The 27,238-nt window shown below is 35.2% G+C and overlaps 2 protein-coding genes across 2 annotated transcripts; both read right to left on the reverse strand.

The window, feature by feature from the left end:
• Positions 1-2,931: 2,931 nt before the first annotated feature.
• LOC106449348 lies at positions 2,932-3,390 on the reverse strand. The gene has a single exon (XM_013891120.3). The coding sequence runs from the start codon at positions 3,334-3,336 to the stop codon at positions 3,106-3,108; it is 231 nt and encodes a 76-aa protein (XP_013746574.1). The 5' UTR covers positions 3,337-3,390; the 3' UTR covers positions 2,932-3,105.
• A 656-nt stretch (positions 3,391-4,046) lies between these two features.
• Positions 4,047-18,051, reverse strand: LOC106445619 (serine/threonine-protein kinase SMG1). The gene is made up of 15 exons (XM_048763869.1): positions 17,553-18,051; positions 12,570-17,457; positions 12,303-12,491; positions 11,852-11,966; positions 10,356-11,397; positions 9,569-10,016; positions 9,306-9,359; positions 6,376-9,223; positions 6,177-6,290; positions 5,891-6,021; positions 5,456-5,548; positions 5,038-5,353; positions 4,857-4,935; positions 4,453-4,762; positions 4,047-4,340 (listed from the first exon to the last, which is right to left on the reverse strand). Exons 1-14 carry the CDS (start codon positions 17,918-17,920, stop codon positions 4,663-4,665), a joined length of 10,785 nt encoding a protein of 3,594 aa, XP_048619826.1. The 5' UTR covers positions 17,921-18,051; the 3' UTR covers positions 4,047-4,340; positions 4,453-4,662.
• Positions 18,052-27,238: the final 9,187 nt, after the last annotated feature.

Below are 27,238 nucleotides of genomic sequence, written 5' to 3' on the forward strand. Positions count from 1 at the left end.
CTTAGACACATAAAAATAAATAAAATTATAAAAATAAAATTTTATTAACACATTTTTATATTAATTTTGAAAAAGAAAAAAAATTCCAATTCGAATTTTTTAATTAAAATAATTTATAATAAGAAAATTTTACAAACCATTTCAAAATTATTTATAGAAATTTTATGATTTATATTTGAGTATAATATACTTTAAAATATAATAGGTAAATATATGTTAATGTATTTTTTATTTTTATGTGACTAGAATATTTTTATAAATGTAGTGATAGCTTATAAATATTTTATTCCTATTTTTTTGTTGTATTCTTTTAAAATTAGTTATTAGTTATTTTTTGAAAAACTAAAAAAATACAGCCAAACCAAAAACCAAAAATCTAAATCTAAAAACTGTATAACCAAAACTAATAAAACAATCAATTGCATGAAGTACAAAATGTTATGTGTGATAACTCATATGGAATATTTTAAGATAGCATTACTCCAATTCAAATTGAAAAAAAAAACAATGTACTTTTTTGTTATTATTCTTTCTATTTGATAATAACTTATTATATGTTAAAAGTAGTAAATGAAGTAGAACGCTGACCTACAAACTTTTTTAATCATAAATATATTATAAAATTGTAATGAATGTTTAAATAAAAATAATATTATCAAGTAACAATTTTTCAAAATTACAACCAAACAAATTAATTTAGAAATACAACCTTTTAATGAATATATAGATTTTGATACCTAAAATTATTGACATGTGTGAGGATATCAAGAGTGAGTCCATCAATATCACATCAACTTTTTCTGCATATAATAGTTTGTTTAAGTCTCAACATAGGAATGTCAAGTTATTCTAACAATTCTTTGGAACTATGAAGCGGTATTCGGATAACAAATAATTTTTGCTAAATCATCACACTAATATCTCAACATAGAGTGAATGAGTCGAGTAAAGAGAATTTAAAAGAGCTCTTAGAGATTGACATCACAGGTGGAATGATATTAAATTTGGGAATTCTTGAGAGCTTAAGAACCAAAAACCTAAATTTTTGGTTTCTCAAGGATATAATGCACAATTTGGTAAAGGGATGGTCATCGAAATATTTATCAAAAAGTGGAAAGGAATAAAATCGGTGGCAATGACAATGCCAAACCATGTAATGTCTTTTTAGATTGTCGAGGACATTTACAAGGAAACTTACAAGTGTGATTTCCCAATTCAGATGAAGCTCGAAAAAAAAAACAGGGGATGAATTGGATGTCATGGAACAAACTATGTTGCGATAAACATATGGGAGTACATGATTTAGGGATATAGACAAATTTAAACAGCCTTCTTGGCTAAAAACTTTGGGGGATAATCGAAAAACCAACCTTTCTCTTTGCAATGGTTTTCAAAAGTAGATATTCTCGGAAAATGAAATTTGAAGTGATTTGATTTTAGTGAGTTTTTAGATGATTTTAAGAGAATATTAGAATTTGGTATGATTTTTGTTAAATAACTCTAGAATCTCATATAAAACCATGAGATTTGGATTTTTATTTTTATAACTAAGAAATCCCTCTCAAACACCCTAAAAACATTTAAAGCATTCTAAAATCTCCAACTTAAATTTTGTTCAATAACAGTGGATTTCAGAGTGTTTGTTAAAATGACAAGTTCAATAACACTGGATCTAAAAGTATTTTTCAAAATTCTTATTTGAATAACACTGGATTTGTCATTTACAAATCATCTGAAACTTTAGTTGAATACATCCCTTAGACCCATCCAGATCATATTCCTCATTTTACAGATGGCAGTATATTGTATTAGATAGATCAAAAGGGTTGGAATAAAATAGTCTATCTCAATTTGGGATGACCCTCGGATCTTAACCCCTTGTCTGAAACCAAACCAATTATTAATTTACAGTAGTTAATAGCTACACTGACAAAAATGTGAGATATGCACTTGATACAACACATGTTGGATCCTGAGGATATACCCATCATTGCAAGCATTCATGTTAGTCGGTTATTTCATCGGATTCTATGGCATGGTCTTTCACGAATACAAGAAAATATACTGTGAAATCAGGCTATTATAGTGAATGTCAATATCCAGATAAAATCACAAAGGTGACTAGCATGGGGCCAGATATTAAGGATTATATACAAATATAATTCCTTATATAGGAAATATATTCCATTAGTTTTTATTAAAAACATTAAAATTATTTGATATAGTTTATAAATACCTAATTTTCATTGAAAAAGAATTGTTGAATCATAATATATGTTTTCTATAATTTCTACAACTAGTTACAATAAATCATTATGTGCAATATTGTTTAGATTATTTAGCAATTATTAGTTAGGATTTAGTGTTTAGGATTTAGAGTTTAGTGTTTTATTGATAATTTGGCAAAGTTAAATTTTTTTTTTTTGCAGCTACTAGTATTTTTTTTATTTATTTTTTATCTTTTTATTTATTTTAAAAACAAAATATGACTTGACAAATTCATGAAACCAAGAAAAACTTTTATTATATTACCTTGATCTCGAACTCTGCTAATCAATCTCGTAATATGTAGAGATGGGCTGCCTGAAGTGGCGGGCTTCATTAAGATGGGCCTTGGAGGAGATTTCTCTTCGATGTTTAATGAACAAATGATCACTTTAGACTTCTAGTTTGTTTAGGTTAATTCATACGGGTTTAAAAAAAAAAAAATTGGAAATATCGTTTGAATCTGATTGATAATTATGTAATTTGTATATGTTCGACAACAAAATGATCAAATATGATAGGCAAATAATTATGTAGTGTTTTGTGTAAAAAGAACTCTATAATTGTCATAATTTCTTGTTATTTTTTAGAATGGTGTGTGTCCTATGACTGTTCATATTTTCAGAGTGAATGGAAAGTTCCATCTTCAGATGATTCCCGGTCTAATAATTGAACATTCTTGATTGAACAGAAATACAGAATAGATGATTGCTCTTAAACACACATCGCTTTCATAAATTTACAAGGAAATGTAAGAACATGACAACTTCTATAGACAAAGATATACATGTAAATCTAGATATGTATACACATCATCACCATCTCAAAATAATTGGAGTATCACCATGGAACAAAACGGTCCATGAGAAGACACACAGTGATCTCAGACATGGTTGCAGCTTCATCTTTCTCTCTTACCTTTTGTTTAAGCCTTCTTTCTTCTTCTCCTTGCTGTTGTTCAGACACAACAGAAGATGTACTCTTCTTCTTTTGCATCAATGGGTTTCTACGGTTTATCTTCTCACCCATCTTTTTCATCTCTCCCACCCAGACCTCCATAGCTTTTGCCATTCTTTTTTTTTTCTTCTTGTTGATACTAATTTGAAAATATGAATGAGAGAGAGAGACCCATGTGAGCTTTATTTAGAGAATGAAAGGAGAGGGTTGTTTAGTCATTTTGAGTTAGAAAACCATGGTAAGTTCGATGGGTTTTGATATACTTTGTCTTTGTGTCATTGATGGAGAAAGGAGAAAAGTGGGTACCTTGGTGGTGTGGGGTTTACACTTGGGGACCATCCAATAATACAAGTCAAGACGAAATGTCTTATTGAGATATGTACAAAGTTTTTCATCTAATAGCCGGTCAAATCATAAAAAAAAATCTTGCCCGTTGCGTCTTCTTGAATTTAAGGATTTAATACAAATTAGTTATGTGCTTAGAAGTATCTATAACCGACCTTGGCTCAGTTGGTAGAGCGGAAGACTGTAGTCTTTGACAGCAAATCTTTAGGTCGCTGGTTCGCTCCGGCAGGTCGGATTTTTACTACTTTTTTCTTTCTCAACATTAAATAAGAGAGTCGTGACATGTCATAGTCTGTGTCGATTCCACACTTCTTCTTATCTTATTCAATTGTTAATTATTTTCAAACCCCACTTGGCACTATTTTCCTGAATTCATCTTTGAATGATCCGAGTTGGACTGATATTATCCATTTGATTTTTTAGCGATTCCTTCCGTGTTTTAGTTGTTCAAGTTAAGCGTTTGTTTCATTCAAAAGTAGTTTTGAAACAGAAAATGCAAAATAATAGTTTCTGGTCTAACCATCATTGAGAGTGTTGATACGTTATTTTCTCATATGGATTGTGAAAACATACACAAACTTATTTGAATAGTGTACACACACCAGAGGAGATTGGAGTTTAACATCGTGCTGCTGCATCTGGAAGGTTAGGAGCAACAGTACATCTGAGCTCTGTTCAAACAAGCTCCAAAAGTTTAACACGCAGTCTCCTATGAGATGTCTTTCACACTGTTCTGCTGATGATTCCAAGACCTTTACGCCGCATTTAGTGCGCTGAAAGTGGTAGCAACAGATGAAGATGAGTGAGAAATTCACACCCCAAAATGGAACTGAAGTAAGTTACAAAATGGAATGGATCTGTCTCTTGAGTTTTCAAATAGCTTACCTCGATAACGCAGCCACAACGTTCAAGCTTAACACCCGTTTGTAGACATGCCTGTTCCAATCACAAAGATAGATCCGCTTTCTAATACCAATGACCGGTTGAGTGCAACATCATGAGATACTAAATGCGTCAGCAATAACATGATGTGGCATCTCTCCGAGACTTGACGTGACATGTCGGTCAAACTTCTGTCTGATTCAAAACACTTGTCTAAATCCACGGAGTCCAACCTTCATACATGTTGCAGAGGTTATCAACACTTGTGGCTTGCTTGATTAAATAATCCACTTGCTCTGGAACACTAACCTCCCTATACAAATCGTTAACAACACTTGCTGATGTGAGTTTTATTTACAGTCTTAATAATAAATAGTTTATTGGCAAGTTGGATACTTGAAACGTACTTGTTATCAGCAATAATATTTCGACCATCTATCTTAATCTCCATGGACTTGAGAACTGACAGTGCATAAGCATTTTTACCTGTATTTATCATTGCAAGAAGCCGCCTTAGGTTCTCAATTTTCTTGGGGGGGAATTTCGGCACATAATTAATTGTAAGCACTTTTGGATTGATAGACTAACCTCTTGTGGTTCGAGTATGTGTCCGTGTTGGAGGAGAAGCAATAACATCACTTTGAACCTCAGACTGTTCACTTGCAATTTGTGCGAGCCTAGTTAACATTGGATATAGACACTTCACCGAAGATGTAACAGATGGTACCAAAGGTCTAAGGTTCTGATAGATCTCTCCAATTTTTTCACCATAAGATTGATATATAGCTTGTCCATGAATGGACGAAACTTCAATGTCTGTCTCGCTTTCCCTGGCCAGTACTTCAGCAATAAGAGCATTATCCTTTGACAAAGTTGAGTCTAGCGGAACAAGGATTGCAGTTGCCTGTTTATTTATTTAAGAATTATAAGGCATTACGTTTTTTGAATAACAAGAAAAATCAAAATAACAAAACATGTCTAAAACCATAAGCAAGATGTAAACCACCTTTGAAAGATCATCCACGAGAGAACGGTGTAAAGTGGCTGCCTCCTTTCCCAAACTATGAACATCATGCAGATCCCCTGTTGTTGCGAGAACCTACAATTTATCACACAATATATCATATACCTAGCATGTATATCAGCGAATACAAAATCGTTGTCACTAAATCCTCTAGTCCTAGAGGCTCACATTAAAGATCTGATACCACATTTAGCTCAAAACCAAAAGAATTGCAGACTATATATAATCAGTCGTATCTGAGTTTTCCAGAGATAGAATGTAAAAGTTCACGTCATAAGTAAGAGCTTGGACAGATGGTTCTAATCTCCGACAAGTAGAGTTAAGATTCGAATTTTCAAGTAAAAACTATAAAATATCCTAGCAACACTTCAGTATGATAAATTAGGAAGTCAGAAAAGCTAACGCTAATAAAAATACCTCTTTGAGCAGTGCACCAGTTTCAGTGGTCAAAGCAGTGTGGCCTCTTGATGCCCGGAGAAAAGAAGCTAATGCAACACTAACTTCATGTGTGCAATCCCTCACTGACATAATAGTACTTTGCAGATCACCTGTAACATTAAATATACAGATATGGAATCATATTTGTTATATGCAGCAACATTGCCTAATCAACGAAACAACGACTAGAGCATGAGATTGTAGTAAACGAAATGCAATTTCTAGAAAGTGGGAATTCTAGGCTAAGAGGATAAAAGAATCTAACCTGACGCAGACTTAGCTTTCACAGAAGCAATAGAAAGCTCATTTGTGGCAGAATATAGACCAGTCGAAGCAGCTTCCAAGGTGCTTTGTGCAAGTTTCCATTCTTGTTCAACATCTAAAATAGTAATTTAGAAACAATGTTACATCTGCAATATGTACGGGCAATTTTTTTTTCCTATCAAAACGATTCAATCACTTACGTGTGAAGGATTGAAAAGTAACCTCCAGTCGCCCAACTAAGTTGATATAAGTTTTCTGCCATGCCCTGGAGTCCCCCCTGATTCTCGGATCACCCTCAAGAGCCTCACACGGATTTCTGAAAATTCCATCTCTGGATGCTTCAAACTCCAGAAGAGACATGCAGATTTTGGCAATGTTTGATGCTCTCTCTCTAGCATCCCAAAGCAACTGCCTGCGTCTTGACAAATGGTCATGAAACTCAGTAGGAATACCAGACATCTTGGCCGAAGAATTTCCAGCTGCAACAGAACTAGATCCACCGCAAGCCCACCCAATCGCTCTCTCTAGTTGTCCTTCAGCTGCTATTGAGTTTTTCTCGCAAGATTGTAGTCTTTCTATCGACCTAGTTATTTGGGGAATAGCGGAACGTATAGTTTCCAGCAACTTAGCTCTGTTGAGGTCTAAGAAACTAGAATAAAATTTATCATCACTGACAAGTACTTGTTGCAATGAAGTCCTAATGTTCTGTGAAGGGGTCAATGTAGTGTCGTTCATCCATTCCATTTGAACAATATCAAGGCTTGTCCGACGAAGAGCATCAGTTATGTCCTTAACTTGTTTTTTCATACGAGACGCTGCTGATTTTGCAGCGATAGTAGTGTCATGAGTATTGCAATATTCCTCGAGCATTGTATGGACTTGTTTCAGATGACTATATTCTGGCTTCACTTGATCCCCTCTAGTACTTCTTTCCTCTGAGAAGTGTTTCAAACGCTCGTTTTCTTTATCCATCTGAGATAAAAACGCAGGAGCAACGCTTCCTGCTAGGTAGCAATCTACTCGTTCTTGAAGTTGGAACTCAAACTTCTTCTTTATAAAGAGAATTAGCTGCTCAAATCCTAATGTCTGATCCACTGACAGGGTAGCATCATGTATGCATGAATCAAGGAATGAATATATGATGCCTACTTTCCAGATGAAGAAGGAATGATCATTAAGTACATGTCTGAAACGCCATATGCTCTCAGTTAGTGACTGCTCACAGCTGAGGAGATTCCCTAGAGCAGGGAGCAAATCTGACATAGAAACAGCTGAGCTGCTTAAGGAGGATAATTTTTTGTCTAGCTGTTCCAATTCACTGAAAGGCTTAACCAATTCAACCAATATCCCTGAAATTCTGAGATTATTAAGCTTCTTGCATTCATCTGCATTAGTGAGCAGCCGAAACTGTTTCTCAGCTGAGACAAGAGCATTTTTAACCTGCTCTTCTTTCTTTACGAGCACTGATAGTCTCTGGCCCCATGATTGTTTAAGTTGGTCAAGCTGTGTCCGGCAAGCCTCTCCTTGAGAAGCAAATTCCTCAACCTCTTCCCAGGATAGATGTTCCCTGCTTTTCAAAGCTGCTTTTTCAAGAGCTAGCTGCCCCTCAGTGATATGGCCAATCTTTTTCAAGTAGTCTTGCTCAAGTTCAACCAAGGAATCTCTTTCCACCTTTATCTCTACGAGTTGCTCCAGTGCAGTATCTATGGATCCACGGACCTGAGAGATCAATCCAAAGGCATCCATGAGATCTGAATTACTTAACAAGTACGTTTTAAGAACATCAGGTACAACAACGTCTGTCATTTGTGCAATTAAAGTCTTCGATGAAAGCAAGGTTCTGTGGAAGATCAAAGCCCAGTTCTCTTCTGTCAAACTTTCTCCCACATTAGAAATCTCCTGACCAGCATAATGTTTTACCTCGTTAAGAAAGTCCACTACTATCATGCACATCTCTATCTGCGCCTCTAAATTAGTGCTCAGACTCCTAGATTCGGATACAAAGCTTTCGTTTAAATCATTTCTTTCCGTCGAAGCATTCAAAATATAGTGTACTTTTTCCTTTGACCGATCATAGAGTGAACTGATGGATGTGTGTAACAAATCCAATGCCTTCAACGTTCTTTCTCCAGAATCTTTAAACGTTCTTTTTCCAGAGTCCTGAAGATTGACTCTTTTGGCTGCGTCATATTTATCAGATAAACCAGCATTGGTGCTTTCCACAAATCCTGGAGACTGCATATAATTAATCAAACCATAGAAAAGACGATTCTTGGCCTTCGATTCAGGTCCCGTTCCACTTGAGGCTTCCAGTTCTGCATACTCTTCCTCCAACTTCTTTACATCATCTGCATACTTTTCAACTTTACGCCACAGATCATCGTAGCAGTTCCTGACAGATTGAGAGTCATCCCCGTGTACTTTTGCATATTGTTCACCAGCCTGTCTTTTGGCAAGGGACAAGATATCCGTAGACAGAGCACGCGCAGCTAACTGCAATACTTGCGCCCAATCATATACCTGACTTGTTGTATGGTAGTTCAGAGGTAAAATTCTTTGCAAAGCCAAAGAATATGTTTGGAGTGCAGCCAAAGCAGAGGAGAGGCCGTCACTGAGATCGTTGACTAGAAGAGAAATTTCTTTGTCAATATTGTTGCATTGTGCTTGTGTTGGCTCCGGAACTACAGTCAGTCGAACTCCAGCAACAAGAACAGCAGATGTCAAGGACAAAGAACCCAATATGTCCGTCAACACTGTGGGGGCAGTAATTTCAGGAATCATATCTCTTCGTAAGGCACCAAGGATCTTTCCACGCTGCTCCATCCAAACAGCTGTCTCTTGAGCTTTTTCAGAGACCAAGGCTTTTGCTCGAGAAAATTCTTGAGCTTGAATCTCAACAGAAGCACGGATGTTTTCTAAATTGCAAGCTGCTTCTGCAACTGTAGTCTTTGCCGACGTCTCGCGAAGACTGAGTTTTGACCTTTCTTGATCAGCTTGAAGAAAAACAGATGATGCGATCTCATATTGATTCAGCACCTTGGAAAACCGCTGGAACACAAAATTTCACCATCATTAAGTTAGCAAACGGGACCAATATCAATTCATAGACACTGAAAGAAACCACCTTTACCTCCAGAGACAATTCAACAGCTGGCAACGCAGCCAGTAAAAGATCATGATGCTCCTGAAAGGAACAACGTAAAACCAGTAAAGTTAAGAGTATGCAAATAAATCAAGCTAACTATGTCATAGTAAGTGGCACGTAATCCTAATTCTACAGAATTTTAAATTTCAAGGAGAAGGCACGTAGTGTAAAATAAGTGACAAATGAACATAAACGAGAACGGAACAATTATGATGTATTATGTCTACTTTGGTGCAATGAATGCTTACCTGCAACCGAACACGAATTTCTTGCACTCTTGATGAAAACAAACTCAAACTAACGGCAACCTCCATATCTTTTCTTTCCTCACCACCAATGGCAGCATCATCATGGGAATTTCCTCGGGTCCACTCAACAAGTGGGTCCCAAACAAAAACCTCCATCAACATCAAGAGTGTATCCTTGTTTTGCCTCAGAACACCAAGAACAGCTTCACAATTTGCTCTAAATGTGCCTTCAACACCTGTCAACCCTAACGCAGCTTCCATTGTCTGGGTTAACCGAAATGGTACTATCTCAGGAACTTCAAGCCGTTGCCCTTTATCAAAACAGACATTGTAATCTATATGTACCACATCCCCGCTACAAAAGTCCATGAGGATGTTATCTAAATGTCTGTCCCCAAGGCCGAGCATGTGACCAACTATACTCATAGCTGCGACACTACCAGAGTACCTGTAAATCAGGAATTTCTCAACTTTATTTTCAAGCTAACAAAATAACCGAAGTAAATGTGTGATGATGTCTAATATCACAGCAGCATATGAAATCATGGGACTAAGACAGCAGGTCTGATCTATATAGCCACTTCTAAGGCAATCGGATAACGTTCCCAAACCCAATTAACAATCTCCCAACGTTTCTCAAACCGATAACGCCTTATAGAAAATAGTGATCACTTCGTAATCTTTTAAATGAAGAGAAACTTTTTTGTTAGGGCATGCTGTTTTGTTCGCTAGGGCTTCCTAGGGGTATTAAAGCAGTTGAGTGTTAAAAATTATATTTGCTAAGTACCTTTTAAACTTCGTTGCGAAGGCTTTGAACCCTTCACTAGCACACCAAAGTTCCCGGTGCAGTAGCTGTTTTGGCACCTCCTTCATAAGATCCAATTGTACTTGACGCTTAACATCATGAGGCCAGTCTCTTCGTGAAATCACTCTTCTTATACCTTTATCCTTTAGGGCCGGAATCATTTTCCCATAAAACATATCACTTGGTCGAGGAACAGGTGGTAGATCTGGACTTTTTGCACTACCAGGAGCTGATGGCGGCATTTGAGAAAGCTTGGCACGTGTCTGCCAAGACCTGAAAATGCTATATATGCTTATAACATTGTCTACCCACTGGATTAGACCAGCTCTACCACTAATAGGAGTGACAGAATAATAGCGAATGCCAATAGTACCACCATCCGTAGCTCGAGAGGAGCAGAAGAAAGTGTTAATTGCCTGAAGCAATTGCATAATTCTAGCGTCAAGGCGCAAGTCTTCCCTGCCTTTTAAGAGATAAATATATTTCTTTCCATCTGAGCCAATCATAATAAGCTTTTTAGGTCGTGTCTTGGTTGGAAGGATCGTCACATGATCTGAAAGAGAAGAAACAGTGACTATTCCCTGGAGTGAAGTGTCAGATTCAGACAAGGTGGGCTGCTTCTCCAGGCCAGGCATTGGAATGTTACAGGATGATAACAAAGACAAACTAGGAGCAACTTCCTTTAGAGATATTGATGACTTCTTTTGATGAGAAGCCAGAGACGTGGCAATACTATCAAAAGGACGCCAGACTTCCCCCAGAGTAGCAGGCGAGGGAGGAGTTTTAAATGTCAATATTGCTGAATTTAGACGTTCTATGTACTCCTCATAGAACCAAACCTCATGAGGTGTTACAGGCTTCCTAGAGGTTGAAGCCAAGCGACGTTCCAGTGCAACAACAATAGGGGCCATCATTGCAGAATATCTTGCAGCATTTATATCATTCTTCTCACTCTGGCTTAGAGTAACATTTTCTGAAACACGAGCAGCCTCTTCTTTCAGCAGGTTTATCCGCCTGATTACATCTGGAAAAAGAAGTGAAAGTTAAATTTACTTACCTCGCTGTCCGAAAAAAGTGATTTCGAAACAACATCGGAAACTGAATGAAAAACAACATCGGACGTTCAAATAATCCAAGAGAAACTCTCTAGAAATATAACACCTTCAGAACTCTATATATTTATGTTCACCAAAAATTCTACACATTATGTTGCGTCCCTATTGCAACCCTGAAACTCTAACCGACTTACAGTAAGTTGATAAGCTGGTACTCCAGTTATGATCAAGTATATTCGGCCTATTCTAGATATGATTGGCATATGTTGCACGTGAAGAAGTCAACTATTTGGTTGAATATCGAAGGTCACTTAAATACGAGCTAGGGGTCCATATCAACTGATAAAGAAATGTACAGTAATCAACAGTGAGTTAACTTCCATTGCTCTAATTAAGAATCATAAGCTAGAAATTTAAGGTTACCCATATGGAGATCTTGCAGTGTGCTGAGCCACAGTTCCTCCCAAAGGACAGTCACATTCCCAAGCTCATTAAGCATAAGCTGCACATCTTGGATTAATCTTGGATATAGTTCAGCCTGCATAGGAACATCACAAAGCACATATCAGTTGGTGCAGCCCTACGAAACAAGTCTCAGAAAGAACGAAAAGTTAGACAGAGTTTATGATAGTCAGCTTAGCGAAAATACAAGCAAACATGTAGCTATTAAAAAAATTCCATGACATCAGCAAAGAGCTAAAGATTTGGGAGGTTGAGATTCCTTTTTAGGGGAAGACATTCACCAGGTTTGATATGTGGGTGATCATGAAATTTGATGCATATATGGTCGCTTTAGTTTGCAATATATGCAGCGTTCAGACAAAAAAGTAAGACCAATTTACAATCAGATTGAAGTTTAAGGTATAAATAATACCAGACAGGCCTTTACGTGCAACAGCTCTTCAGATGGCTTCTCGTCACAAGCATTCACGTCGACAAGTGTTGGATACACTATGGACCAAGGGCACAACTTCGCCAGCATTATCAGTAAGCCTTCTATTTCTTTTCGCACCACCTCCTCGGGATGAGAGCTCAACCGAGCAAAAAGCTGAGGTGTTACTTCCTGTGAATATTGTTACCGGAGAGATTAGAAATTTGCTTTTATCTCAGAGACATAGAAATAAGAGAGAGCGATTCTCACCTGCCAAGGCTCCAAGGGAACCATCGAAAGAGCATGTCTCAGCGTATCTTTTAACTCCACTCCGTAGTTCAGAAGGATGTGCAAAATATACAGTGTTGATCTTAATGTATGGCTACCAGCTTTTTTGTTCAGTGGATCATAGTCTACGCCTGTAAACTCACTAGTGCGTAGATTTTTTGATGAATAACGAAGGTACTGTGTGAAACCAAGTGCTGAATGCCCAAAGAGGGATACCCGTCTTTTTCTCAGCGACCACCAAACTTCAATCAGCCTTTTAACAATAGGTGCTATATCAGTATCTTCCCCATTTTCCTTTGCGCAGAGCAGTGTATCAGTTAACTGGGAAGCTAGATGAACAGAGAGACTATCCCAATTACAACCTTCTCCACCAGGAGCTGCAGCGGCGTTTTCTAACGTTTCAATGACTTGCTTCTGCAATGCTTTCATCCTTGCTTCGGAATGGTCTGCAGTAGTTGTATGATGGTTTCCATCTTGCCCAATGTTTGTGAGATCCTTGGACTCATCGTTCTGAAGAAACTGCATAACAATAGACTCCACCGATTGAGTCTCATCTTCAGTCAACGTTCCAGGTTGGAGCTCTTGAGCAAGAATTCTTGAAGAGAAGGATGCGTGGATGGTGGACTCATTAGATTTGCTAAAAGACTCTGTTGCCTGACGAAAACACCAAGAAGCATATGAAATCCATGATTTTCCCATCGCAGAACAAAGTTGGGTGGACACTTTTGTAACCGTGCCAATCATCTCCTCACTGATAGCCTTTATGCTTGGTTGTGAGCTCTCGTATACCAAAGGCTCGCTACTTACAGATGAAGGAATCTCAGTTCTGTTAAAATCTGCTGATATCTTAAGGACGACCTTTTCCAAATCCAGAGAACTAGCATCCCCTTTGAGCCAAGTTGCAAGTTTTAGGCATGCTTTTGCCTTTAAGAAGGCCACACCATTATCCAAACATACTGGATGTAACGCAGTTACCTCTGGCTGTACAAACGACCAAAGATCCACAACAGCATCTTGAATTTTGTTTTCCTCATACATCAGCAAGGCACCCTGGTACTGCAAATTTGATATAAGAAAGTCCCGCACCTTAACCTCATCACAACTGGATACATGATCATTCAAATAGACTTTAAGATGATTTGCAAGCAAGAGATTTCCTTGTTTGCGAGCAAATCCAAACAAGTCCATGCAAAGCTTTAGAGTAACCCAGGCTGTCGGCGATATTGTACTATAAGTCCGTAAAACTTTTAACCAAGGGCTGCAATCACGATGAATTCTATTGATCATAGACTGCATTGACCAGACGCAGGAGCTTAACATCAAATTATTGTGTTTCTGCTTAGGTTCACTCTCTCTCATCTGATGACTCTCTTCAAAAGCATAGAGGCAATGCAACTGTGTAGCATATGGCGCTGTCTCAGATAATCCATCAAATGAAAGAGCCAGTGAGGTTTCATCTAGCATTGATCGGGACTTCTGTAAAGTATGTGAAACCTTTTGAATATTTCCCTCAGCTTGGAAAAGCATTGCCTGCAGAAGCATCTGTTCACTTCTTTGCAAGGCCAGCTTTGGGTTAAGTGACGGCTCAGCACTAGTTTTAGGCGTTAAATCAAGACACGCCCATGCCCCCTGAATATCGCCTTCATCGAAGCGTGCCAAGGCCCGTATTGCATTCATTTCATTTCCAGCAGCAGTCAAAGAACCTGAAAAGCTTTTTCCCGCATGCCTTGCACGAAGAGCCTGCAACTCTGAAAGCCAGGAATCTAGAGATTTCCAATCAGATAAAGCAGCATAACTCTCAATTATCCTTTCAATTACAAAATGAATGTCATCAGAACCCATAGAGCTGAGACAGTCCTCTTCCTCTAGTAGGTGAGCAAAATATGCAGCCGCTTTCTCATATCGTCCATCTGACTGATAAATCAACCCTGTGATCCATGGAAACAACGTCAGTTCATCACTGCGCTTCTGATTGTCACTTTCTTCTGCGACCAAAGGAGCTAAATTCATTGATACCCATTTGTTAACGCCAAGCAGAGCATGTGTATCATGATTCTGACTCAAAGCCAATGACATTTTCCGCAAAATTCCTGAGATGTCCGAAGTTATCTGAGCCTGTAATTTAAAGTTTTCTTTCTTCACTAGTGTTGCACGACTTTTAAGCTCCTCAAGTCGCAATGTGCAATACTCAACCGTGGCATTGTGAGACTGGAGTGATATACCAGCATTCATCATTGGTTCGGATATACGAGAAAACCATTCTTCGCAAACTTTCCGGTTGGCTCGGAAAAACAGGACACTTTGTTGAGGCGCTGAGGATAAAACAGCAGTCCCCTCATACGCATTGTAAACGTTTTTTTTCAACGCCTCTACAAAATCCAACAGTAACCTCATTGGTAAGAGATGGGCACCAGAAGAGCCAACAACATTTTGCTCGCTATCAACCTGCAGCACAGTTGTGATGTCCAAAAGCATTCGCTCTAGGACTGCAAAAGTTTGAGTAGGGCCACCAAAGTTAGTACGGAGACGTGTGCTAACACAAAACCTAGCAGCTTCATGCACAGCCCACCAAGCGCCTGCCAGGTTATTCGCCAAGCAGATTCTCTCAATCGAGCCTTTCTCAGCTTTTATCGCCAACCACCCATTCTTGATAAGGTTTTCATCATGATGCCCATCATCCGTATCCTTTGTTCCCTGAAAAGCGTTAATAAGCCCTTGGATCCAAGAAGAAAAATGAACTTTCCATCTCTGGGAAACATAATTCAAGACAGAGACAAGTTGCTGCGACTGAAAATGATGGTCAGGTTGCTTAAGTGCAAAGACTTGCTTCCAATGCAAGTAACCGTTTCCTAGCATAAGAACTTCGGGCCTAAGAGCCATATGTTCGACCTCACTGTGCATGCCACAAACATACTGGGTAGCTGGCAAGAAATGAGATAGCAACTTAATGAATGCATTCTTTATGCTCGTATCTGGATCTCCAAGCTTTTCAAGGAGGATCTCAGCAAGGGAGTAAAATGAAATTGGGTGTATCAGCTTCACCACTAGAAGCAGCTCTAAAACCTTTGCAGACAAACTCCTCACTTTCGGTTCAGTATCAAATGCAGCATCTAAAACCGCCATTATTATATCTCTAACTGCACCAGCATACGGAAATGTTTCACAGAAGTAAGCATCCATATTCAGATTCTTCGATATTGCCATTAGGTTCTCACAGAATTTCTGAATCCATTCAAGCGACGCTAGCTTTACATCAAGAGGGGATGAAAAACGAAGAGCTATAACCATCGTTAAGCTGTATTTCCTTAGATGTTCAACTACCATAGTAAAAAATGTATGCTTAACTGGTGTCTTCCCATGATTCGTTTCTTTAAGAAGCTTGCCGCCCGGCTGAATTAGCACGGAACAGTTGCTAAGGAGCTCAACTGCAGCTAAACACTCTAACATCCTCATAATGCTGACTTGCAACTCCGAACACGCATCAACATATGACTCAAAAGGATTCAGCTTTTCGAAAACAAAGGAAATTAACTTCTCTGACCTCTTAAGATACAAGGCAGCAATTTTCGGTACGTCACTCAAACTTTTTCTCCCTCCAAGAGAAACACAGGAAAGAAGGACCTTCATATCAAAGTTAATCATCGCCAACAGTTCGTTTTTTGAGAAGGCTTCATAGGCTGTAACATCAAAAGTCTTGTTTTCGCTTCCCGATGAGTCCACAAGTACAGTCTTCAACAACTCAAGTTCATTCATCAATAACTCCATCGCCTGTTGAATAATTTCTTCACTCTCATGTTGAAGCAAGAATATGTATGTGTCAGAAGAGCCTGCGGTAACTAAACGATTTTGGTGCAATCGCAACCGAGATATTGGAGATTCGAAGCAGAGCAACTTCGGCACACATGAAGAAAGGAGGCCTTGCTTCTGTAGAGACAGTAGCTGAAGATTAGTTTTCAAGGTCCCATGGATCTGAGAAGTTGTCATCTTGCCATGAACAGCAGCATTCACATTATCATTCTGCTCTAAGCTCTTGAATAACATTTCAAGAGAAGGAAAATAGTATGTCGAAAACTTCTCGCGCAATATTTCAGCCAGAAGAGTCAAACACTTCCATAGATCTTCAATCCATTTTGCCCATCCAAACCGATGCCCCATAGTAGATAAGAAACCCAACAACCGAGGAATCATTTGGCTCAGAGGTTCGTCCATCTTATAAAGCAGATTGTTCTCTAGTAACCCAGAAGCAGTGGAGCGCAAGATCGCTAAGAAACAAGAAAGCAAAGCAAGCAGCCGGTAAAACTGTTCCGGGGTTCCTTCACTACCATCACAAAGCAATACATCCACGTCACCAAGAAACTTTGATAACAATCCAACCGAGAAGTCTAAATTACCCACCCAATGTTTCTGAAACTGCAAGAGGCTATCCAGGACAATCTGCCTATCAGAGTCGGGTTGGTCTTGTAATAATGCCCAACCAAGCAACATATCAACAATGTCAAGAAAGTGAGGATGGAACAAAATATAAAACTTGGAAGAGATCAAGAAAAGAACACCCAGAGCCTGATTCAACAAAGGTATAGAAGTTCTCTCATCTTCAAGAAGAGACTTGCATGCGTCAAGGATGGGCAAAGCATACCTATCTATCACATGAACATCCCCAACGGAAAGAAACTCCCTGACACTCTCAAGTGCAAGAACAGTGCTCCCATCTTGAACACTAACATCCCTAATCAACGGCAATGCCCAATCAATGAAGCTATCAACCAGCATCAAAAGGTTCTGTCTTCCAATGAATTCTATAGGAATAGAGCAGACAATAGCACAAAGAGCTCCGTATGCAGAAACACTAGCGTGCCTCACATCATAAGACCTGCAGAGATTAAAAAGACTCACACTTTAAAATTGAGTGGGGGATATCTAATCACACTCGAAAGAAAGATAGGGTTAGAGAAGCGATTGATTTACTTGTCAGAGAGAAGTTGCCAGAGACCAGAGCAAAGATAGGAAGCAGAATTAGCGATGAGGATGGAGTTGGGAGGGTAAGTAATAGCTCTGTGGAGAGACTTCAATGCGGCGAGACGACCCGAATCGAGGTTCCTCTCCGATTTGCTATCTCTTTGCCCCAAAGGAGCTGAAGCAATCTTCTTTTTGGTCTTTTTAGGTTTCTTGTTTTTGAACGGAGGTGAAGCATTGCTACTAGCAGCAGCAGCAGCAGAGGTTGATGGAGGAGGAGCGACGGGTTCCGAGGAAGAGGGGTTATTAGTTGGTAAAGCTGCCGAGAGAAGAGAAATCAGCTGCTGTTGCTGCTGCTGATGGTGGAAGCCTTGCATCATATCAAGTCAATTGAAGCTTCGAACACGGTGGCGATTGCAGCGGCGAAGACGATGGCGGTGCTCGATTTTGCATCTCTTTTTTTCTTTCTTTTCTTCTCCTCTGAAAATTATTGGGTTTGTTTTTATTTCTCAAGTCTGAGGAAGAAAAACACAAAAAACTATACGGACAAAATTATGAATTATGTAAATATTAGGGTTAATTTGGAACAAAAAAAATTTAATTGTATTAGATTTAAAAGTTAATTAATGTTTTTTTTTGGTGTAAATGTTAAGGTTAATTAATGTTTTTTTTTTGGTGTAGATGTTAAGGTTAATTAATGTTTTTTTTTTGGACAAACTAAGTTAATTCATGTTAAATAAACGAAAATGGAAGAAGAAGGATCGGATATAGCCAAATCATAAGGGAAAATAACTGTCTAACGAAATTGTAATCCTAAAGTATTGGCATTGTTCTATCGAGAAAAAAAATGTTTAAGGCTTTTGCTTGTGGTCAATTCTCTCGGACCATTTTTTTAATTTCTGTCACCAAAGAAATCGTTGGAGACACAATTCAAATTTCCAATTATCCAAAAAAACAGTTTAGGTTTTGTGAACACTTCCCTTTAGTGAATTCTCTTTATCTAAGCCTTCAACTACGTGAACTCCTTTAGTTTAATCCATTAACTAGATGAAATCTTCTAACTAGAACCACCTTAGACCATTAATCATGCTCTTAGTATTTTTAAAACAATAAAGTTATTTTTTTTTTTTAATTAAAAACGTCTTTACCTATTTCTTTCATTTGATCAAAAAAAACTATTTCCTTCCTAAATCCCTAGATTGAGTAACTTCTTAGAAAGCAAACCCTAATTTCCTTTCTTTCTGTCTCTGATTTCTCGATCTAGAAATTGTGGTGTCCGTAATCAGGCCATTTTTCTTCGGTTCCAATCTACGACATGGAAGGTTTGTTTCTCGTTTCACAAGCAACGACCTAATTCTAGTCTGTCCTAGCGGCCTTAAAACAAAACTCGTTGTTTCTTGATGAATCTTTGTTTCATTGGAGATAACAGAGAAAACCATGTCTCCCCGAGAGACTTTTCACAACAGATAGGTTCTCCTGTCGACGGCTGAATATCTACTCAAGACCTAACATACTTGCTTTCATCCGCCATGTTTTTCGTGGTTCTCCAGAGTTCGTGGACAAGATACATGTGGTCAAGAGAATTGTGGTCAAGAAAATTGTGTTATGGAAGAGGGAATTGTGGACAAGATAGTTATGGACAAGATACTTGTGGTCAATAGAATTGTGTTAACATTTTTATAAAGAAGTTATGCAATTGACTGTTTGTGTTTCAAGTTTTTGTACAATCAAGTGGAAGCTCAAGTATATGCAATGTCTTTGACTTTCTGATCTTATAAACCATGTATGAGAGTATGCAATGTCTTGGATGAAAGTATCTTGGATGGATGAAAGTATCGTGGATGGATGGGTTTCTCGTGAATATATATGTGGATATGTCATGGATGAATGTATCGTGGATGGATGAGTTTCTCGTGAATATATATTTGGGTATTTCATGGATGAATGTATCATGGAGAGTATAAATAAAGGCTGAAGAAAAACAAATTACTCACAATAACACATAATAAGAAAGAAAAAAATCACACAAACTAATTCATCAATCTCAAATTTGAATAAAAGTTGCATTAAATGCAAATAGTCATATTTACATAACTAAAATTGTAAGAACTTGTCCATAATAATACACCACCACAAACTTGTTTATAAGAACACATTCATGCATCTCTTGTCCACTAAAATATATCCACAAGAAAACTTTCCACAATGTTAATATATATACCAAGCTAAAAAAAAGTATTAAAATATATATACATATATATATCAAAATTAAAATAAAAATACTTTATTTTTAGGTACATATACTTTATATATTTATATATTGAAAAAATAAATAATGATGAATTAAAGATGATAAGATACGAAAAAAAAATAGTTTTAGTTAGAAGGTAATAAATTTTTTTGTTGGTTCTTTAATAAAAAAACTCTACTCCGAGCCGTTAGATCAACTTTTCTTTTTAGAAATCTAAAGGCCCAAATCAAATCACACAAACCAACACACCCACCTCCATTCAAAATTAAGGTAGCATTTATTGTCAACGAAGCCACACACTACAAACTAAGTTTCTTTTTCGTTGCTTCTCCAATAAAAAACAAAGGGCATAATTGTCTCAAACAACAGGTTTCGTACAGACAAAGTGCTCTAAAAAATGTGTCTTTAGGCGTAAAGACAAGTCATAATGTGTCCTTTAGAGTAACATTTTCGGGAAAATTGCAAAAAATGACTCAAAACTTGATTTTGAATACAAAAGTGTATCTCAAATTCAATCAAATGCAAAAGTAATCCAAAAGACTAGTGAAATTACAACAACTTCCTTATGACCAAACAAAAAACTTGTATTTAGTATTACCATTATAACCATCCGCGTGAGAAGACTTGTAAGTCTTCTCGTTCAGTAGATCTTTAAAATAATTTAAAAAATTTATAAAAAATATTTTGATGGGAAAAAAACTGAAATAATGTAATAATAAAAAAATCTAAATGATGAAAATTTAGTTTTACTAAAATTGAATTATTTCCAGCATAGAAGAGTGAATGTAGATTAACTCATGATAGTCTTTGGTTTAGGGTTTGGTAACATATGTTATAGTATAGTTGGTATTTTTAGGGTTAGATTTTGAAATCTTATCTTCTTCTTTTTTTCTTTTTGAATTTGACATATATGTGTTTAATGATTATCTAATAACTTGATTTAAATCGAAGTCTTCTCATGTATTAGATCTGAAAAGTAATTAATAAATTTTATAAAAAATATTTTGAAAAAGAAAAAAATTGAAATCATGTATTAATAAACATTTCTAAATGATAGAAATTTATTTTTACTAAAATTGAATTATTTTTAACATAGATGAGTGAATGTAGATTGAGTCATGATAGCCTCTGGTTTAGGGTTTGGTAACATATGTTATAGTATTGTTGATATTTTTAGGGTTAGATTTTGAAATCTTATCTTTTTATTTTTACATATATGTGTTTGGTGACTATCTAATAACTTGATTTAAACACTTTCTAAGTTTCTTTTATGTTTAAGGAAGTATTTTTTGCGTAGTTATTTGATTATATGGTCTGAAAGACTCCGAGAAGACTTTGGTTTAGGATTTAGTATCATATGTTATAGCATTGTTTGTATTTAAGGTTAGATTTTGGAATCTTAAATTAATATTTTTTGACATACATGTGTTTAGTTTTGTATATTAAACACTTTATAAATTTATTTTAAATTTAATGATTGTTATTTGCTATCTATACTATTAAAAAAGAATGAGTAATAAAAAATCTACTTATGTAAGGTTGTTGACCTTTTCCTTTTAACCAACAAATTAAACTAAATATATCTAAACTATTAATATGTTGTATTTTTATATTTTTTCTCATATATCCTATTGTTTATTATCCTATTTTTGTGGACACCATTATTTTCAAAAAAATATCCTAATAATAATGCCAACTATCTAGGATTCATATTTTGAATCGTTATTAAATTAGTGATTACATACCTTACGATTTTAAATATGATAAAACACTATTTTATTAAATAAAGTTTACATATCCACTTCGATTCATGCATAAGAGCCAATCGAACTGGTATATGCAAATCAGTAGGATCATATATTTGGAATTCGACCACGTGATATATCATTTTTAATCAATTAAATTAATTTATTTGAGACCACGGGTTTGTTTTCTTAAAAAAAATTGTTAGATTCAAATCTTTTTTTATAAATACTAATAGTGGGTTCCCGGATTATATCAGATTTTTAATTAACGATTTTTTTAAATCCGAACCAGATTATATATAGGGTATCAGGTCTATTGTTTGATCACGGCTCCGAGTCGGATAGGAAAATGCTTCTTAAAATTCAAACATCATAACAGAAAACTCTTAAATTATTTTTTCTAATAGAAAATTTATAAATTCATGCAAATTTTACCAAAATTGTCAACAAAAAAGATACTTATGCTTTGAAAACGGGTCAAAAAAGTAGTACCTTTTAAATTGAATATAAATAAAAATAGTATATATTGATGGTGACAACTATGATACAAATATATAACAATAGAACTCATTTTCAATTTAAAATCAACAACTCATATCGTTACTACATTTCAATAATGAAAATACATTGTTCTTCGGTATAGAATATATACATACTATTAAATCACACATATAATCTTTAAATCTACTTCGAATAAATACCATACTTTGATTTTTTTTTAAACATATTTTTTTAAGATTCGAAACAAAAGATAAAGGTAGTTTTTCAATCAATATTGAATCAATAGATGAAAAAACAAACCCGCACTTTCAAGTGTGGATCAAAATCTAGTTTAGTTAGTTATTTGATTAGGTTACACTTTGGAAGACTTGTAGAAGACTTCCCAAGAAAACTTCGAGAATATTTCCCAAGAAGACTTCCAAAAGACTTCCCAAGAAGTCTTCTGACATATTATCGCCTAAATTTTAGTAGAATTTTGGTTTTCCACCTAAAGTGAAGTCTTCCAGAAGTCTTCTCATGTATTTGATTTTAGGGTCTAGAAGTCTTCTGTATCGAAAATGTTTAACCTAATTGGAATTTTTGTCGTCATATATAAAGAAAATTTACACATTCTCTTTCTTCCTCTCAAATGGCTGCAACAAAATGTAATGTTTCTCACTCTAAAACTCTCTAATCTCTCTCTAATCTCTTTGAACATCAAAACACTAAACTTTTAATCCATTTCTCATTTTTTTATATATCTTCCCACTAATTTATCTTGTTTTTGTAGGTTTTTCATTACATGTTTCTCATCACTCCTTCAAAAGTAGATCTATAAATTGTGGATATGTATTATTGTGTGTTTTATATATTAGATTCTAAAAAGTTATAGATTCAGTCTAATGTGACTTTTTATTTATTTAAGCATGAAATTAAATTTTTGAAGTTTTTCTCTTTTTGAAGACATTTGAATGTTTTTGAATTTGCAGGTTTTTCAGATCTGAGACAGACTTTGAAAGAATTCTCAGAAAACTCTTGGAAGACTTCTAGGCAAGTCTTCTAATGCATTTTATGCTAGAAGAATTCCCACAAAATCTTCAGGAAATCTGCTGAAGTCTTTTGCCCAAAGTGATACAAATTTTGGATATGTATTTTGTGAGTTTTATATATTAGATTCTAAAAAGTTATAGATTCAACCTAATGTGACTGTTTTGTTTATAATTAAACATAAACAATATTTTTGAATTTTTCTCTGTTTTGAAACCATTTGAATGTTTTCGATGTGCAAATTATTCAGATCTGAGTCAGACTTTGGAAGACTTCTCAGAAGACTCTTGGAAGACTCTCGAAATACTCTCGGAAAACTCTCAAAAGACTCTTGGAAGACTTTTTGGGAAGTCTTCTATTGCATTTTATGCTAGAAGACGTCCCATGAAGTCTTCGGGAAGTCTTCCTATGTTTTATGTCCAAAGTGGTACAAAATTTGGATATGTATTTTGTGTGCTTTATATATTAGATTCTAAAAAATTATAGATTCAACATAATGTGAGTGTTTTGTTTATTATTTAAGCATAAAAAGTTTATTTTTGAAGCTTTCTCTGTTTTGAAGTCATTTGAATGTTTTTGAACATGCAGATTTTTTAGAACTGAGTCAGACTTTTGAAGACTTCTCAGAAGATTCTTGGAAGACTCTTGGAATACTTCTTGGGAAGTATTCTAATGTACTTTATGCTAGAAGACTTCCCACGAAGTCTTCGGGAAGTCTTCTGCCCAAAGTGGTCAAATGAATGATGTCAATTGGAGTCCAAGCTTATCTATGTTCAGTAATGATATCTAGCTCCATGTGTAATAGTTTTGTTTATGGTCTATTTTATGATTTGTATGTGTAATATTTTAGTTGTGAATTTTTTTGTAAACTTGAAAAGATGTTAATCAGAAAAAAAACTGGTAACTATGTTCATATTTTGCCAAAAGTACTTGTTATTGAAGTTTTTGATATAACATACCAATAATTTTTTTTAACCATTCTACCCACTCATAACAAAACACAATAACGCAAAAACTTAGTCAAATTTACTAAAACTAAGAGAGAAGACTTCACAAGAAAACTTAGTCACATTTACAAAAGATCAAACTTGAATCGCCTATACATTATTTACCAAGTGATTTTGACACATGTCATCACCACATTAATTTTGAAATCAAAATGATGACATAGCATATTAATAAAGATTACATAATTTGAACTAATTGTGACATGGACATTTATATTTAATGTTGTTTTATAATTTTGGTAAGTTTTTAGAACAAGGTAATAACTTATAAATCATCATTAATATGACAATAAATAGTAAAGTTAAAAATATAGTAATATATAATAATTTTCGAAAATATTATTTAATTTTATTTAAATAATTTTGTTACTTAAAAAAAAATCTTGAAAAAATTATCCATTTTCAAATAAAATAATTTTCTAATCATATTATGATTATTTGTTTTAATATTTATAAATTTGAGAAATATTATTTAATTTAATAGAATTTTATTTAATATATATTAACCAAAATAAATAAATAAAAATATTACCAAAATATATATATATATATATATATATATATATTAAATATAAATATAAATGTAAATAAAATATTTATTTTATCTTAATTTTTACATAGAATTAAAATATTGTACTCAAATATTAAAACAAAAAAATTAAAAAAAGTTTATTTATAAATATAATTTTAATACACCTAGTTTTAAGTGAAAGTTGAAATTTTAAATCTCATATCAGTTAAAAATTATATCTTACGATCTAAAAAGACACATTAAACCACATGAATTGATATTTTTAAAGTTTTTTAACACTTTTGAAAGTTAAAAACATACCTTGAAGTTACTTAACACTCTTGAAAATCTAACGGAGAAGACTTCTTTTCTTAGAAGACATCTTAAGAAGTCTTCTCGGATTAGATAGAAACAATAGTAAACATAAATATTTGAAATCTCATAACTATCACCAAATAAGTTATGAATTTCATCTAGGAGCTCCAATATTGATTAATACACATGAATTAATAAGAACCTTTTAAAAAGTCATTTTAATTGTAGAGAAAATGAAAGTTTATTAAATATTAACGTAGAAGACTTCCTAAGAAGACTTCTCTAAGAAGACTTCCTAAGAAGACTTCTCTAAGAAGACTTCCTAAGAAGACTTCATAAGAAGTCTTCTATTTAGGTCATTTTAGTAATTGCAAATTTACGAAGGAAGACTTCTTAAGAATGAGAAATCTTCCTTTGTAAATATTGGCTTATTTTTTAATTTTAAAATTCTCTAAAATGCAAGAGAAAAGTCTTCTCGGATAAACATGTTAGTTTTGCAATTGACCGAAGTTTGTAAGAAATTTGATTTTTTATACAAGAAGTCTTCTTGATGGAGAACACATCTAGCGAAGTCTTCTGAAAGTGTTTTACCAAATTCTTTTATATATATTTTAGTTTCAATGGGTGGAAAATTATGTGGCCAAAAACATAATTCAAAGACATGTTTTGTGAATAAAATAATAACTTAAATCAAATAATAAAAATGTATTACATTTATTGTCACTTAATTTTCACTCCATATAATTATTTTACTAAGTAAAAAACTCTTTTTATTTCATTTAATTTAGCCAAACACATAGAAATCGTCATTTTTATTATTTTATAAAATCAATTAGACATATAGGTACATACAGCTCTTTTCGGGTATCGTTACTTTTTTTTGTTTTAAAATTAGGCCCTACTTGAATATTATAAATTTATGTGTGGGTTTTGAGTTGGGTCCTTCTGAGTCTGGATAAGTTTGGTTCTTATGTATAGGAACCTAAAAATATCTAAATAACAAATGTATCTGAAACGAATTAGGATATTTGTACCAAAAATAACCATGTTATCTGATTCGCTTCAGGTATTTTGAATACAATTAGTTATATTATGACTCATATAAAATATATAATACTAATTATGAAAAATAAATATCAATGTAATAAAAAATGGTTCTTCACACGGAGCTTGAGGCTCTGTCATGGGCAATGGAGTGCATGCTTCAGCTATCGATGTGTCATGCTTTTGGCACCGATTGTAAAGTTCTTATCTCGATGATTCAAGACCAAGGAGCATGGTCCAACTTCTCAACTGAACTAGATGAGTTGCTGAAGCTGAAGAACATATTTCTGGACTTCTCGATTGTTTTTATTCCTCGATCTGAAAATGTATCGTCTGATTCATTAGCTAAGATAGCAAGATCCTTTCATAGGGACCTGTATTACATTGGTTGTTCTATTCCGGTCTGGTTTCCCAGACCTATCTCAAGATTGAGTAATAGATCAACTGTTTGATGTCAAAAAAAAGTGTGCGGGTGTGCGCAGATGAATCTCTAGTTTAATATCAAGAGTAGTATACCAAATTCAATCTTATATTTTGGACTACTAAAAAATACTAGTACTATCTATCTATCTATCTATAATAATAAAGGAGATTTTTCTCTCTTCTCCTGCTGCCACGTCAGCAATCACCTAGGGGCATTTCTTGACATCTGGCAGCTCCTCCTTATTCTTCGACTCACCGTTTTTCGTTCACAAAATGTATGGGCCAGTTGAACAAAGCAAAACTAACCCGTGACGGCCATGTAATATAAGACTATTGTCGGCCCAAAACTATATCCCGTGCTGCCCCTTCATCTTCTGCATATTTTACTGCGATCCCTAACCTCACTGCACGTTTCAAGTCGCCGTGTAATGGCTGCCGTCCACAACTATGAATCATCAAATCATATTCATCACCATAGCAGTTCAAAGTCATAGTAGCTCTTCACATCCCCTGTCTTCTCCCTATATACTTCTCTCTGATTTTCGCTTCTCTTAAGCTATCTCTTCACATCCCGTACATTCACATTTTATGTTTCTCTCTAATTTTTTTTATTATGTTTTGCAATGGGTTTTAGGCATCCCTACTCTTTGCGTAGTTCCTAGATGATGGTCCTTTGCTAAACGCTATGTTTGTTGGTTCATATTCAATTTATGTTTTTGTTTTGTTGTTCCAGGTGGAGACAAAGATTAGAGAAGCGGAAAAGAGGCTGGAGAAGCAACTATAGCAAACCTTTATTCCTTTCAGGCAAGTTCCAACTTTTCTTTCACGATTTTGTCTTTCATTTCTTTCTATGATATGATAATAAAAGTTACTAA

This window comes from Brassica napus, chromosome C7 (genome assembly GCF_020379485.1).
Source record: "Brassica napus cultivar Da-Ae chromosome C7, Da-Ae, whole genome shotgun sequence".
Classification (NCBI taxonomy): domain Eukaryota; kingdom Viridiplantae; phylum Streptophyta; class Magnoliopsida; order Brassicales; family Brassicaceae; genus Brassica; species Brassica napus.